At 43.1% G+C, this 16844-nt stretch overlaps 1 protein-coding gene across 1 annotated transcript in view; it reads left to right on the forward strand.

Moving 5' to 3' along the window:
* Positions 1 to 16844, forward strand: part of PRMT8 (protein arginine methyltransferase 8) — a 91953-nt gene that overhangs the window by 40812 nt on the left and 34297 nt on the right. The window contains exons 3-4 of the mRNA XM_032391074.1: positions 11344 to 11499; positions 13815 to 13878. Of these exons, the coding sequence (XP_032246965.1) occupies positions 11344 to 11499; positions 13815 to 13878 (220 nt within the window). The remainder of the gene's footprint in view (positions 1 to 11343; positions 11500 to 13814; positions 13879 to 16844) is intronic.

The following is a 16844-nucleotide window of genomic DNA, read 5'->3' on the forward strand; positions in this document are numbered from 1 at the left end:
GACTTCTGGGACAACTCCCTCTGAATAACTAAGTTCTTGGCTCCTACAATGTGCTCTCCTGTGCTAGGATTAACTTCTATAATTCCCTCAGGACTTGGTTCCCCTGCCTCTAACACAGGGCTTGACACTGACTGATTTGTAAAGGTTTGTTAACATGGTTGCTAATCTGATCACTCAGGTGATGCCTGGTCAGCACATGGCTGGGCATCCTGGAGGGTGTGATCTCCAGTGTGAGAAGAAACCAAGGGCCATCAAATAAATATTGTACCAGCTTCCCTCCATTTCATGTATTGATAGAAAACCCAAACTTATACATAAACATATATAAATATAGTGCAGACTGAGCTAATAAACATGGAACAAATGATCCTCAGGTCATACATAACATTTCTTTCCTTAGTAACCTGCCCCAGAATAGTTTTAGCAATGCTTTGCATCTGGAAGTATTTCTGATCACCTAGCTTAAATCCCTCCTGCTGCTGTAGGCCATCCATCTCTAGATCTGGCTTCTTGGGAAATGCATAGGTCTTCAGTGTAGGGGTGGCTACCTAGGCTTCCTTCACCCTTGAGGTTTCTCTCCACCCTGTTTGGTCCCCAAGATCATCTGGTATAAAAAAAGGTAGGGGACATGTGGATGGACTCTGAACACTGTTCTTTGCAGAGACAGGGCCTGCTCGTTTCTCATTATCAAGCACCAGGGATCTCCGTTCTATGCCAGCCAGTTTGCAGCAATGCCTTTGCCTCCTCAGTCTGGACAAGTCCCATACCTCCATCTGGACAAGACCCATACCTCCCCATCCAGAGCTGAGCTGGCCGTTTGGCAGTCTTCTCCCATCATTAACAAGATGCTCACAGGGGCAGGCAGCAACATCGCCAGCTTGCTGATTAATAGTGATCAGTGAGTGTTTAGGAAACATGGTACTGGATGGATTGGGTTTGATTAGTCTGTAAATACAAACAAGAAGTGTCGAGTTTGGGGGAGGGCACTCCTAGGGGCTGGGAGAGCACAGTAAGAGGTGATTCTGACACTTCTGTTCTTCCATCCCGTGGCCTAGCTGTTACAGGGCATCTCTGAGAGGAATGGAATCTTGAATAGGAGAGGAAATGACAGATGTGTGCTTACTGAGGCTCTCAGAGGGGAGGGGGCCAGATCCACAACCTCCCAAATCCCAGCTCCAAATTCCCAGCGTCTTTGACAGTGGGCCCCTGGGCTTGGTTCTTCGGCAGCCAGAAGAATGCCTGCCGGTGGGGCTGTGTTCCCAGCCCCCAGTCCTGGGCGCTGATCCCACTCCCGGCCAGCTCTCTTCTTTTGACAATCTTGCTGCAGGTTCTTTTGAAATAGATTCTTCAGGGCCTCATTTCCCAACAATTAGTCAATGTGCTGTCATGTGTTTAATAGGCAGGGAAGCTGGGAGACAAAGGCATCCACAGCTGGGGGCTGGGAATCGTTTTTCAACAAAGAGTGGCATGCTCTTGTCTGAAATGTCTGGAGACTTCTTTGGGCTTTTCTCTCCTAGGGATGATTAAAGCAGGGGTGGAGGAATGGGAGAGAGCCTCTCTTTTGGTGGGTTGAGCAAGGGAAGCCTTGCTAAGTCACAACTCTTCTCCCAGAACTTGTACCTTTGGACCAAACTCCTGTGGTCTGAAGCCTTAGAGGAAAGAAGGGGTCAAAGAAGTGAGAGAAAGCATTGAATTAAAGGTGGGCATCTGGGAAGCTCCCCTTTAGCAACAACAGAATCTGCAGAGGCACTGGGCCAATCTAATTCCAAGAAGACAGGCAGTAAGGACTTCCAACTCTGGCTATGGCTGATGAATCTCCGAAAACTTTGCCACTATTTTGCCTCCATTCCTCAATTGTTGCTCACCTTCAACTGTTTCTTTGCATGGATGAAAATGGTGACAGTTGTCACAAAGAGCCAGAGCTAACACTTTTGTAACACCCACTGCATTTATTTAATCATCACAACAACCCTACGAAGTAGGTACTATTATCATTCCATTTTCCAGAAGGGGAAATTGACACACAGAAACTAAATGATGCTCTGGATTAAAGACCTCAAAAGCATGGGAGCTGTGATTTAAAGAAATATAGATGGATCAATTTCTAAAACTGATAACAACAACAAACCAGCAATCCTCTGTATTGATTTTCTCAAGCACTAAAATGACATCTGGAACAGCTGCTATAATCGAAATCACCACCTGATTATGTTTATGATAATCTATAGTCATTCTCCAAGATCCATTTCCATTTTCTCACAGGCAAACAGGCCACTTGAATGGGGACGTGGGTCTCCTGAAATTAGTCTCCTGGACTAATGGGTCTCCTGGAATTAGTGTCAGTTCAGAGCCAATGTCCAATAATTCTCAAAAATTTGTTTATTTTCCTTTCTCCAATGTAGTCACACTGTAATGTGGTAATGGCTGCAGGTCCTGTTGGTGAAGACTGGAAGAAAGATTAACAGTATTCATTTTTGGCACTGTAACAGGGTTTTTCTTCATGGAACATAGCCTTTCCTTCATTCAAGTGTTCTGTGTCTGTTAACTGGCTCAAGTCTGGGAATCAGTTGAACAGTGTGACTCTGGATTTAATGATTCAAACCAGACCTTTGTTCACTAGACCTATAATTTTTCTGCTTAAACAGATTGAGTAAGAATGCAGGATGCTTCCTAGCTATTTCTTTTCTAAACACTCTGTGATCTCTTTTCTAAAGACCTATGGCCAACACCATAGGTCTCTGCAAGTCAGAGTTCTGAATACTGCTTTGGCTCCCAAGTCCTTTGCAGTAACCACACCCACCTAATATATGGTGATTAGGTGCTGTGATTTGACCTGTGCCTCCCCAGAATCCCAGTTTGATATTATTCCCATTGCAATTAGGGATCTCAGTTCAATGGTAGCAGTTCCCACTGTAATTTCTGACCTATAGAGAAGAGCAACCACAGAGCTCTTCAAGGATGCTGGACTCCCCTTGCAAACTTATTTTTCACAGCTGTGGTCAAAGGTCTGTTCTCTGATGTTGGTGAGTAAGTCTCACATGACAAATGCACTCTAACATTCCAATCTTCTAAGCCTTTGGATACCTTTCTCTTCAGCATACCAAGGAAGTTCTAGCATTTCAACTTCATTTAGTGGAGGCTAACCTTGGGTCCATGTTTCAGCTACTCAAACAAACCAACTGTTACAGGCATTCTAAGCCTCTAAGCACAAACAGTGAATCCAGAATCTCTGCTTAGTGAGCCCATATCAATAAACTTGGCCCCATTCAACTTTACATTCCTTCCACATTGATCCCACAGCCTTAATACACATTCCCATACATATTCCCCAGGATTCAATCTATATAAATGAGAAATACCATTTTGGTGTGTATCATACCTCCTCATGAGTCACATTGTATACCTCACCCTTTGGGGCCTGATTGGAATTGAATCTAGTTATAGGGCTAGCAGAAAAGAAAGCAGGGGTAGATCCTGAGGAGAATCAGCAGTACTTGCAAGCAACTACCTCAAGGGAAGCCAATATGATTCTTCAGGAAAAGGAAAACTAACTCCCTCAGGCAGGGGAAGAAGATGCTTCTACTGGCAAAGAAGATTCTGTAATTTAGGAACTTGAGGTCCCACCTTAATCATATGTTTCCTATATGTTTCCATCCAATTTTTAGGATCCTGTTCATTCCCAACAGATGCCTCAACTTTAACAAAAGAGGCCTTGCAAGGATGAGAATGCAATTTGTGTCGTAATTCAGGCACTTGTATGATTAGACTTTGGATTTGGTTTTTGGAAATCTTGGCCCTGTACCTACAGGAAGTGTTTTTGTTTGTGTGTGTTTTTTTCCCCAGAGAAATCATAGAAGCTTTTGGGTGCTATGTGCAGACCTTGAGCTGAGAATTTAAATTCCTAAGTTCATTTTCTTTCTCCATGTTTTTTAGAACAGTTAGTAGCAACCAACCAACTAACCCACCCATTATACCTCTTATGTTGACTAAAATGTTCTAAGGTAGAAAATACTTGGTCATCCAGAATCTGGTCTTCCACAGATACTTTATTACAGGTATCTAAAGTTTTGAGTGACTACTTTGCCATTTCATGCTATTGGCCACCTGTGTCCTCCTTATCATTGGCAATAGAGGCATTAGTGCCTTTAATTCTAATCAGATTCCAGAAAACTCAAAACCAATTCAGAGAATACATCCTTATATTCAAGAGATATTCTTGGTATCAAATTCTGTATCAGACAGAGTTCAACCATGAAAGTTGATCCAGATATATATATATGTATATATATATCTCCACACATACACACAGAGAATTGGCTAATGTAATTGTGTAAGGCTGTGTCTCCATGTCTATGCTGGAGCTTGAAGTCCACAGGGCAGGTAGCCAGAAAAGAATATGAATGTAAAATATGGAGAGATCAGGAGAAGCTAGAACCAATAAGCACAAGCTTGAACCCTATGACGACAGACTGAAAGACATGCCCATTCTATTGCCTTTGACCTTGGTGGTGATCGTATCCTGTAGAGGCTGGGAGTTTCACCATGGAGCTATACACACACACCCGGCTCAGGAGACAGAGAAACGGAAGAAGGCCCAGCTGCTGCTTCATGCCAACAAAGTGAGTCAACACTTCGTCAATGACGTGTGCACTACAAAATGCTTCCTGCCTCCTTTTTACCTTCCAAATCTCCTCTGTGGCCCACTTTAACTGGTAACATAGTAGAAAGAGAATTCTGGGAAATGCAGAGTAGCAAGCCAAGGTGACACATTACAAAGCTGTCACACATGTGTGCACAAAACTTCAAAAACATCAAGCAAAATCTATAGAACTAGAAGGATAAAAATACAAATCCCCAACTATGGTTAAAGATTTTTTTTTAACACTTCCCTCTTGACAATTGATAGAACAACACACACACACAAATCAGTAAGATGTAGAAATTTGAATGATACAATCAAATAACCTGACCTAATAGGCTTTTGTAGAACATTGCATCTCCAAACTAAAAGAATACACATTCCTTTTAAGTACACATTGAAACATTCACTAAGATAGATCATATGTCAGGCCATAAACAAATCTTAATACATTTTAAAACACTGAAATCATGCAGAATACATTATTTTGATCATAATGGAATTAAATTAGAAACCAAAACCAATAAATTATTGAGAAAATCTCTAAATACTTGGAAATTAAGCAGCACTGAAAACAAAGTCAGAAAAGAAATAACAAGAGAAATTAGAAAATATTGGAAACTGAATGATAGTGAAAACACAATGCTATGGACCGAATTTTGTGTCCCCCTCAATATTCATATATTGAAATCTTAATGCCCAGTATATTGGTATCAGGAGGTAGGGCCTTGGGGAGGTAAGTAGGTCATGAAAGTGGAGCCCTCATGAATGGGATTAGTATACTGAGAGGAGACATGATACAAGAGTCCCAATAAGTGAAAGAAGAAAGCAGGAGAGTGAGGTCAGAGTCAGAGAGGGAGATGTGAGGACAATGGAGACAGAGGTTACAGTGATGCAGTTGCTGGTTTTGAAGGAGCAAGGAGCCATGAGCCAAGGAATGCAGGTACCTTCTAGAAGCTGTAAAAGGCAAGGGGATGGATTTTGTCCTAGATCTTCCAGAAGGAACACAGCCCTGCCGACACCTGATTTTGGGCCAATGAGACCTGGATGAGACTTCTGACCTCCAGACTGTGTGATAACAAATCTGTGTTGTTTTAAATCACTAAGTTTTTGGTAATTTGTAACAGCAGGAATAGAAAACTAATACAGTCTCCTAAAAATTCTGCTGAAGTTATTTTTTGTTTTTTTTCCCATACTTAAGTGTTTATTTAATCTTTATTTTTTTAAGTATTTAATCTTTAAGTAATGTTCTATATCCTGTGAGGTTATGGTCCAGCCATATTTCTATACAGGTTGTTCGGTACTACAGCATCATTTATTAGATAATCTATCCTTCTCTCAGCAAAATAAATTTATAATGTAGTCTGGAATCTTGAAAAAATAAAAAGAGACATGAGGGCTTGTTTTTTCACTCTACTCTCCACCACGTGAGGATACAAGGAAAAGATGACCATATGCAAACCATGAAGCAGGCCCTCACCAGATAATGGATCTGCTGGTACCTTGATCTTGGATTTCTAGTCTCCAGAACTGTGAGAAATGTTTGTTTTCTTTCTTTTTTTTTTTTTTTAAAGATTTTATTTATTTATTTGAGAGAGAGAGAATGAGAGACAGAGAGCATGAGAGGGAGGAGGGTCAGAGGGAGAAGCAGACTCCCTGCCGAGCAGGGAGCCCGATGCGGGACTCGATCCCGGGACTCCAGGATCATGACCCGAGCCGAAGGCAGTTGCTTAACCAACTGAGCCACCCAGGCGCCCCGAGAAATGTTTGTTTTCTAAGCCACCCAGTCTATAGTATTTTGTTACAGCTGTTTCTGAACTAAGAAACAGACACATGGAAATTTGTGGGTTGTAATTAGAGCAAAACCTAGAGGGAAATTTGTAACTTTATTTATTTATTTATTTATTTATTTATTTATTTATTTAGAGTGGGGAGGGGCAGAGGGAGAAGGAGAGAGAGAATCTTAAGTAGGCTCCACACTCAGTGTGGAGCCTGATGCAGGGCTCAATCTCATGATCCTGAAATCATGACCTGAGCTGACATCAAGAGTTGGATGCTCAACCAACTGATCCACCCAGGTACCCCATAAATTTATAACTTTAAATGCTTATATTAGACAAAAAGCAAGGTACAAAATCAATGATCAAAACTTCTACTTTATGAAGCAGAAAAGAAAACCCAAGTAAGTTTGGAAAAGCAAATAATAAAGATGAGAGCACAAATCAATGAAGTAGACATAAAGCAATATAGAAAATCAACTAAGCTAAAAGTTAGTTTTTGAAAAGACTAATTAAATTGATAACCCCTAGTTTGATCAAGAAAAAGTCAGATGAAATACAAATTATAGTATCATAAATGAAGACAAGGACATTAGTACAGATCATATAAACATTTGAGAGGTAATTTGAGAATATTATGACAATGTTATGCCCGTAAATTTGATCTCTTAGCTGAAATGGATAAATTCCTTGGAAAAACACTTTGTCAGAACTGATGTAAGAATGCACGGAAAACTAAAACAGCCCTCTATCTATTGAAAAATTGAATCTTCCCACAAAAAGGACTCCAGGCCCAGATAGTTTTACTGGTGAATTATATGTCAAATATTTAAAGAAGAAAAATACCTATCTCACACAAACTTTTTCAGAAAGTATATGAGAGAACACTTTCTAACTTGTGTGATGAGCTCAGTCAGCATAACTTATTACCAGAGAAAGGTAAGAGAAAATAACAGATTAATGTCTCACAAATATAGATAGAAATATCTGCAACAAAATATTAGTAAATAAAACCCAGCAATATTTAAAAAGGATAATACATCATGACAAAATGTTGGTTTAGCATTTGAAACCAATCTCTGGAGTTCAACATATTATTAGAATAAAAGAGAAAAGTCACATACCATTTCAATAAATGTAGAAAAAGCATGTGACAGAATTCAATGCTAATCATGATAAATAGAAAAGAATGTCTTAATCTGATAAAAGACATTTATAGAAAGCCCACAGCTAACATTATGCTCAATGGTGACATTTACATTATTGGAACAAAGAAAGAATGCCTGTCTTCTCCTATTTTATTCAATGTTTTATTGTATGGTGGTCCTTGCCAGTGCAGTAAAACAAAAGGAAAGAACAAAAAATATAAAGCATACAGATACGAAAAAAAAAGTAAAATTGTCTTAATTCACAAGTGACAAGATTTTTTACATAGAAAAACAAAGGAATCTACAAAAAATCATACTACAATTAGTATGTGAAGTGAGCAAGCCTGCAAAACACAATATGTTCAATATATACACTGACATAAAACAATTGGAAAATAACATTTAAAAATATCATATACAATACCATAAAGTAAAATAGTTGAGAATAAATTTAATGAAAGAAATGCAAGCCTTCTAAAATCTATAAAACATTGAAGAGAGAAATTAAAGGAGACCTAAACAGATGGAAAGCTGTGTCAGTGTTCTTGGATTGTAAGACTCAATATTTGTAAGGTATCAATTCTCTCCAAATTGATTTATAGATTCAATGCAATCAACTCCAGGGTGCTGTTCTGTGTGAATTAATAAGCAGACTCTAAAATGTATATGGAAATGCATAGGATCTAAAATAAAACTTGTAAAAAAAGAACTAAGACTCACATTACTTTATTTCAAAGTTAATATAAAGCTACAGTAATCAAATTAGTGTTGAATTGGTATATTAATGGAACAGGTCAGAGAAGCTACAAATATATAGTTAATTGATCTTTGCCAAGGATGGCAAGGTAATTCAATGGAGGAAATGAGTCTAGTCTATAAATGGTGCTTACATCACCTGTTTTATATAAAAAAAATGAACTCATTTCCCTAATTTACAGCATATGAAAAAAATTAATTTGACATGAATCATAGACCTAAAGTAAAAGCCATAACTATAAAACTTCTGGACGAAAACATAGATGATTATCTTTGTGACCTTGGGGTAGATAAAAATTAGGCAGGACACAAAAAATTCTAATCATTAAAAAAAAAAAAACACCTACAAACTTGGTCTTTATCAAAACTAAAAACTGCTTTTCAAAAGACAACATCAAGAAAATGAAAAGGCAAATCTCAGATTGGAAGAAGATATTCACAGTACATATGTCTGACAAAGGATTTGTTTCTGGAATATATAAATTCCTACAATTCAATAAAGAAAAGACAGGTCAAGAAAAAAGTGGGCAAAAGACTCAAACAGACACATCATAGAAGATTTATATGAATAGCTAATAAGCACATGAAAAATTTATCTACATCAATAGATATCAGGGAAATGCAATTAAAACTGCCATGAGATACCAGCTCATATCTACAAGAATGAATAAAATTTTAAAAAGTGATAATACTAAGTTGCTGGCATGTGAAGCAGCTTGAGATCTCATGCATTCCTGGTGGGATCATGAACTAGAGCAACTATTTTGGAAAACTGGCAATTTCTTATGATATTAAATACCTACCAGCAAACCCATTTCTAGGTATTTACCCAAGGAAAATGAGAACATATCCTCAAATATACTTATACAAGAATGTTTGTACCTGCCTTATTTGTACCAATCCAAATACCCATCGACAAATGAATGGCTAAACGTCCATACAATGGAATACTAGTCAATACAACAAGAACAAGAAAAAAGGAACAAACCTTGGATATATGCAATAAAGTAGATGAACATCAAAAACCTTATGTTGAGCAAAGGAAGCCAGACACAAAAGTGTACATACCATATGATTCAATTTATATGAAGACAGAAGGAAACTTTAGTGATAGAAGTTAGATGATTAATCATTTGGGTGGTGGTGGGGATTGACTGCCCAAGGGACATTAAGGACTTTCTAGGGGGGTGGAGATGTTCTATATCTTGGTTATAGTGGTGGTTACACAGGTATACATTTGTTAAAACTCTTACCCCTAGGAGGGCACGTGATGTACTATATGTTGGCTAACTGAATTTAAATTAAAAAAAAAAAAACTCTTATACCTAACCATGCATTTAAAATTTGTGCTTTTTATTGTATGCAAGTTATACTAAACATTATACTAAAATTATACTATAACCCCAGTACTATTGGTGATGAATTAGTCAGAAGTGTTTGGGGTGCCTGAGTGGCTCAGTCAGTTAAATGTCCAATTCTTGATTTTGGCTCAGGTCATGACCTCAGGGTAGTGAGATTGAGCCCCATGTCAGGTGTGGACCCTGCTTAAGATTCTCTCTCTCCCTCTCCCTCTGCCTCCCCACCCTGCTTGCGTGCTCTCTTTCTCTCAAAAAAAAAAGAAAAAAAAAAAGTGTTTCCTGATAGCTTGAATGGACAAAGGTCTCTGCCTCACCACCATACACAGATTAATCATGTTCTCCTTAGATTGGAGACAGTGGTAAGGGGTAACCTGCTTTCTTTTAGGCCACAAAGCACTTGAATAATGCTGAGCAAAGAAATATGTTTTCCATTCTTTAAAAAAAGCAAATGAAAAAGATATGCACATGCACACACACACGAAACACAAAGCCTCCTCTAATAACCTGTTTGAAGACAATTCTTTCATGGTGGCAGAAGATTCTGCTTTAGGTTTAACTTAAATCCCTCAGGTTGCATTGCACTGATCTTTCCTTTTTTCTTTGGTAGATGGAAGTTTTCCCAGGGCTGGACATGGGTTTCTCCTTTTATAGTACAAAATTATCTTTCTTGGGTAGAGTTTTAAGGCTGGAGTTGTTTGTAAGTGTACAGGTAGCCCCTAGTCCAGCTGCCCTACAATACTCTCCTGCAGCTTGGCCTAATGACATCACTGAGATTTTTTTAAAGATTTTATTTTTAAGCAATCTCTACACCCTACACAGGGCTCAAACTCACAACCCCAAGATCAAGAGTCGCACGTTCCAGTGACTGAGCCAGCCAGGCACCCCCATCACTGAGATTCTTTTTTTTTTAAATTTTATTTTATTATGTTATGTTAGTCACTATACAATACATCATTAATTTTTCATGTGGTGATCCACCATCCATTGTTTTTGCATAATACCTGGTGCTCCATGAAGTACATGCCCTCCTTAATACCCATCACCGGGCTAACCAACCCCCCTCCCCCCTCCCCTCTAAAACCCTGTTTGTTTCTCAGAGTCCATAGTCTCTCATGGTTCATCTCTCCCTCTGATCTCCACCCCCCTTCATTTTTCCCTTCCTTCTAATATCCTCCATGCTATTCCTTATGTTCCACAAATAAGTGAAACCATATGATAATTGACTTTCTCTGCTTGACTTATTTCACTTAGCATAATCTCCTCCAGTCCCATCCATGTTGATGCAAAAGTTGGGTATTCATCCTTTCTGACGGCTGAGTAATATTCCATTGTATATATGGACCACATCTTCTTTATCCATTCATCTGTTGAAGGGCATCTTGGCTCTTTCCACAGTTTGGCTATTGCGGACATTGCTGCTATGAACATTGGGGTGCATATGGCCCTTCTTTTCACTACATCTGTGTCTTTGGGGTAAATACCCAGTAGTGCAATTGCTGGATCATAGGGTAGCTCTATATTTAATTTTTTGAGGCATCTCCACACTGTTTTCCAAAGTGGCTGTATTCTTGAAAAATTTAACAGGACAGTCCTGGGGTCCATGACCTTGGTGTACTCCTAGGTGGCTTGAATACATTGACATTGCCTTGCCTTTCCTTCCACAGGAAATGCTGAAGGATGAGGTGCGGACACTCACCTACCGGAACTCCATGTACCACAATAAGCATGTGTTCAAGGACAAAGTGGTGCTGGACGTTGGGAGTGGTACTGGGATCCTTTCCATGTTTGCTGCCAAAGCAGGGGCCAAGAAAGTGTTTGGGGTGAGCATGCGACTCCCTCCCTCTTGTTGGCTCCTGTAGAACCAGCTGCCTCCTACCTTCTCCTGCCCCTCCTACAAGTACAAATCTAGGTCCATTCCTTGCTGGGGCCACACCCTCGAGGAGAGGTAGAGAAAATCAAGTGTGACTCTCAGGAGGTGGGGCAAGCTCGCAGGGCTCCCTGTCACTCGGGCATTGCTCCTGGCTCCTTGCCCTGACAAATGCTGACATTTACGGAGGATTTTTGACTTTCTGAAATCATTCTGGTGTCATCATTACCTTAGAGCACTTAGTCCTACCATCAGCTTGAGAAGCAGTGCTGTGTGGTTATACGTGTGGGCTTTGGCTTGAATCTCTGCTCTGTGGGACTGTGGATAATTCACTTCTGTACCTCTGTTTCTCCATCTATAAATGGCCTTAGGAACAATACCTCGCCCATGCGGTGATTGTGAAGAATAAATGAGTTTAATACATATGTAAAGTGTTTAGAACAGGGCCTGGCATATGACCAATGCTCAGTGTCTAATATTAATATAGTTGGGATGAGGCCCTAGGGGATAATAAGACAATCTCCTTCCTTTGTTTGTTAAAGGGCAAGTTGGTAAGTTTAAATTCTGCTGCTCTGGCTGCTGCAGCCCCTCCAGATAGAAATGGAGGCTGACACTTTGGGAGGGCTCCCAGCCTTCCTCTGGCTACACTACAGAGCTGGGCACTGCTTGATGACAGGGAGGCTGTGGGCTCTGGAGCTGGGAAGAAACTGTGAAAAAGAAAAACTCTTGAGTGGCTGGCTGATGTTTGAAAAATGCAGAGGGCCCAAGGCTAGAATATGGGAATTGGTCTTGAGCAAAATTTAAGACACACTACAATTAAGCTCCCAGTGTGCACACAAGACAGCTGCTTGCAGAGGCCCATGGGAGCTGAGCAACTTTCAGTGGGGCTTTGTTCTCTGTGCATTTAGCTGCATGGTCCTGTAGCCTGTGCTGACAACCCCAGAGCCCTCCACATCCCCTTGGCCACCCCCACTTGGCCTCAGAGGCCTGTCCCTGAGTCCCCAGCAGCGACAACGTTCCTTCTCCATGCCGCACTTGGAAAGTGCCTAGGCGTTGGCTGTAGAGGTCTTTTAGAAACCTGGGCCATCCTCGAGGCATCTCCACCACAGACTTGACTGAAAAAGCTGAGATGTACTCAGCTGAGGAGATGGGCCAATCTGGATGCCCCAGGTCGAGTCCTGCCCCTCCCCACCTTCCAGCTCTCCTTCACTGGGCCCTCCTCACCCAAAGGGAGGCTTTCCAGCAAGGGACAGACTCCACTTTCAATGAGGTCACAGAACCTCAGGGTGGGACTTGGTTTGTCTGGCCATCCCCCTGCCCGCCCTCCCAGCACTGTCTCAGAGGCCTCATCTCAGTCCCTGTCCAGCTGGGGCATAGGTAGCCGAGGGCTGAGCAATGAGAGGGCTGGGCTGTCCCTCACTGGCTTCTAAGTGGCCAGCGGCCCCAGCTAAGGAGCTGTCAGGAGGCGCCCACTTGGCGCCTTCCAGCTGTGGCGACTATCCCAACTGTCCCAATCTGTCTGCTTCCCGGGCTTTTGCTGTCACTGCTCTTTTCTAAACAGCTCCCACATCTAGCTGGGCCTCTTTCCTGATGGCCCCTTTCACAGGTTCTTCTGTTCTAGGCTCCCCTTTCTACCCACTGCTCTTCTCCAGAGAGAGAGAGAGAGAAGTAGAAGGAGAGAGAGGGAGAGAGAGAGGGAGAGGGAGAGAAGAGAGAAGGGGGAAAGGAAAGCAGGGGGGCAAAGACAGGAGAAGAGAAAAGAGGGCTGTAAGGCCGCCCACCCGGGGGCTGGGGCTTGGGGGCCATCATGCTCTGAGTGGATCACATGCTTTGGCTTATTTAATCCACACAATGACCAAGTAAAACAGGGACTGTTTCCTCACTTAGGAGGAAACTGAGGGGCAGGTGGAGAGTGGCTGAGGCTGGATGTGAATCCAGGCTGCCTGGCTCCAGGTCACTCTCCTCTGGCCAGGAGGAGGCCTGCCACTTCCTTCTGAATCCCCCAACTTGGATACCAGGCCCTCCATTGTGAAGCAGTAGCTGGGAATCAGCCTCCGGCAAAGGCAGACGGACTCAATGCAAGAGCCGCAGTCCTGCCAATCCGGAGGGCTGCACTGTAGTCTTCAGTCTACTAGAAAATTACTGTATGGCTGTGGGCAGGTCACCGTACCCCTCCAGGCTCAGTCGGAATTCTCCATCGGCTAAATTGATGCCAGACATGCTGTGATCTTTTTTATGCCTCACTCCTCTGTTCTGTGCCCTTTCTAGATTGAATGTTCCAGTATTTCTGACTACTCAGAGAAGATCATTAAGGCCAACCACTTGGACAACAGTAAGACACACCTCCACGTATTTTCCCACAGAGGGAGGGAGTGAGGGGGCTTGCACTTTCTTGTTTGGGTGGTATAGACTGACATAAGAGGGAAGAGTACAGAGCACTTGGCCTTGGAATGGTGGAGCCTGGCTGAGGCCCTATTTGCAGGATGGTGCCCAGGAGGTTCTGAGGTTCCCCATCCCAGCCATCTCAGCCAAGGGCACATTATTCCCAACTCATCTTCCATGGCTTAGCCACCATTCCTTCTGCTTGGCCCCAGCTGTAGGCATTCTATTGCTCTTCCTCCTCTTCTTTCCTCTGCACAGCCCCCAGCCCCACCTCTCCCTGTAAGCTAACCAGGGGCATCCTAGCAGACTCCAGGCTCTGCCTTTGGAGAAATGCGGTCCTCTACTGCCCACCGGCCCTGTTGCTGATGAAGCTGTCTTGGCAATTAGGCTGCCCTTGGTAGTGGGACCTTCTCCAGGCTGGAGTCTGATTATAAAGAGAGGTGTCCTCCCTACCCTTCCTCCCCTCACTCCTTTCCCATGCATTGCAACAGTTCCCAGGCCCTTTGTCCTGGAACATATCTTGAACACACTCACACCCACAAGTGTCCCAGATCCAAAGAACTCCTTGCATCTTTTATCAGTCAACCTGATGTGATTTAGCCCCCAAGTCCTGTGCTGAGCTGGGCCAGATCATGTAGGTTTTATAAACTAGGAAAACCAAGTTGAATTTTTTTTCCTAAGGATGATGGAGGCATTTTGGAGAAGTGGTTCCTATGGAGTATGGATCAGAATGGGTTGTAGGCATCAAGAGTGTAAGCAGAGACTCATTAGGCTATTTCAGTGCTCGGGGGATGTACTGTGGCATGGCTGGTGGCAAGGATGGTGGCAGTGGAGGTTATTTGAGCACTTTGGGCCAAAATGCAAGGGGACCTACTGATGCAATGCATATTGGAATGATAAAAAGACAGGAGCAAGGGCTGTTTTGTTGCCTTGAGTAATGGTGGGGGGTGGTGGAAGACTGAAAGTAGAGAATTCCTAGGGGTGATGGGAGGGAGAAAGGAGTCAAAAGTTCTCTTCAGCCCATGTCAGGTTTGAGATGGACATCCAATAGACATGTTGAGTAAGACGGGATATATGAGTCTAGAGTTCCAGGGAGAGCCATATAGAGTTGGGAGTCTTCGGCATATGGATTTTATTTGAAGCTAGAGCATGACGTCACTTAGGGATAAAGTAGAGCTGGAAGAAAAGAAATGGGCCAAAGATAGGGCTCTAGAGCATTTTAATATCTGGAGGGCAAGCAGAGGAGAAGGGGCCAGCAAGAGGCAGAGAAGATACCCCTAGTGAGGCTGGTGGACCTTCAGGAAAGAGATGTACCATGAAGTCAAGGGAAGGAGATAGGGACGAGTGTAGGGAATGCTAAGAGATCAAGTAAGGTAAGAATAGAGAAGTGACCATTGAGTTTGGCCACATGGAAGGTACTGGTGTTCTAAACAAGAGCGGACTCAATGTGGGGGGGTTTCTGAAGTCCAGTTAGAGTAGGTTAAGGGAGGGCTATAAGTAAGTCTTCTTGCTGTGCTGGGGCACAGAAAAATGGAACTGTATCTACAGAGGAATGTGGGGCCAAGGGAGGGAGTTGTTTTTTAAGGCTAGGGATATGGAAACATGTGTGTTTGATTCAATTGTCCAGGAGAAAGATACAGGAGCGAGGCCCTTGAGTTCAGAGCACAGGTTCAGGGGTTGGCCTTTTTCTTGGAGTAGGGAACCAGAGGGAAAGTGGAGGGTGTGGGTCCAGACAGAGGTGGGCTGGCAGTGGAAAGCCCCTGGTTTATTGCCTCCATTTCCTTTTCAAAGAATAAGACAGTCATTGGCAGAGAAGAAGGTGATGAGAAGAGACATGAGAAGGGATGGAATGGTCTTTTAGGAGGGAGAAAGGCAGATATAGTAGTAGGACTAGTGGGGATTGCTGGGGAGTGGTCAGTGCCTGCTGGAGATGAGTCAACACAGACAGGCAGTAAGCTTGGTCCGCACATGAATTTCCCCCTACCACGCTCACCAGCTTGGGTGTGAGGAGGACTGCCTGGGTGGGGCATTTGATGGCAGAGCATGGGAGTTGACTGCAATAATGGATCATGGAAGTGAGGAAGGGAAGGGGGCGATGGTGGGTGAGCCACAGCACAAAAGGTTAGGGGTGGGCCACAAAAGGGGTCCAGAGGCCTCTTTCCAGCCTGAGTAGGGGAAGTGTTGCTCAGACACCCCTGACCTCTGGCCTTGGTGTCCAGCCTCTCTCGGTTTGCTCAGGGGAGCCGGCTGTTTCCTATGCTCCTTGGAATAGTACCTGACGTGGGCAGAAGGGAAAGAGAGGTGAGCGCTCTACTTGCCTACTACGATGGAAAAGAAGACTGGCCAGTGCTTTCTCTACAAGGGTGAAACAGCCTGCCATCCCCATGTTTTCATTGGATATCCCTTTCTCCAGCTCTGTGCCACAGCCGTGGAAGCTGAGGTTAGGAGAGCTAGGGCAGAACCTTCGGTCTTGGCTTTTGCTCACGTCCTCTCTCCTGAAGTGTGTTTACGTTGATGTGGTAGCCGAAGCAGTGGCTGCCAATCCTGAAAATGAACATCAAAACCTCTTAGGAGAGGAGGGTGTGTGCAAATAGATGTCTGACCTGACGTCCTCTCAGTCCCATCCCTGGGCCCTAAGGGGCCTTCAAAGGACATTTGGACCATCCTTGCCTCTGTACAGGTTCTCTTGCACAAGGACGCCTGCCCTTGGAGGGAGGTTCTGCCCAGCCCCCACTTACTTGTCATCTGTCTCTTGCTGCTCTCGGGGTCTAGAACCGTAGCCCCTCTGGCTTGCCGAGGTCGGCTGCCCATAGCCATTGGTAGCAGTGTGTGGGACAGGCCTGAGCGGGAGAGGGGAGAACATTAGCTGAGGAGTGCCTGACCTCAGGAGAAGAGCAGTTTGGCTCTGGAGGCTTG

The sequence above is a fragment of the Phoca vitulina genome, unplaced genomic scaffold (assembly GCF_004348235.1).
Source record: "Phoca vitulina isolate PV1807 unplaced genomic scaffold, GSC_HSeal_1.0 scaffold59, whole genome shotgun sequence".
NCBI classification, from domain to species: Eukaryota; Metazoa; Chordata; class Mammalia; order Carnivora; family Phocidae; genus Phoca; species Phoca vitulina.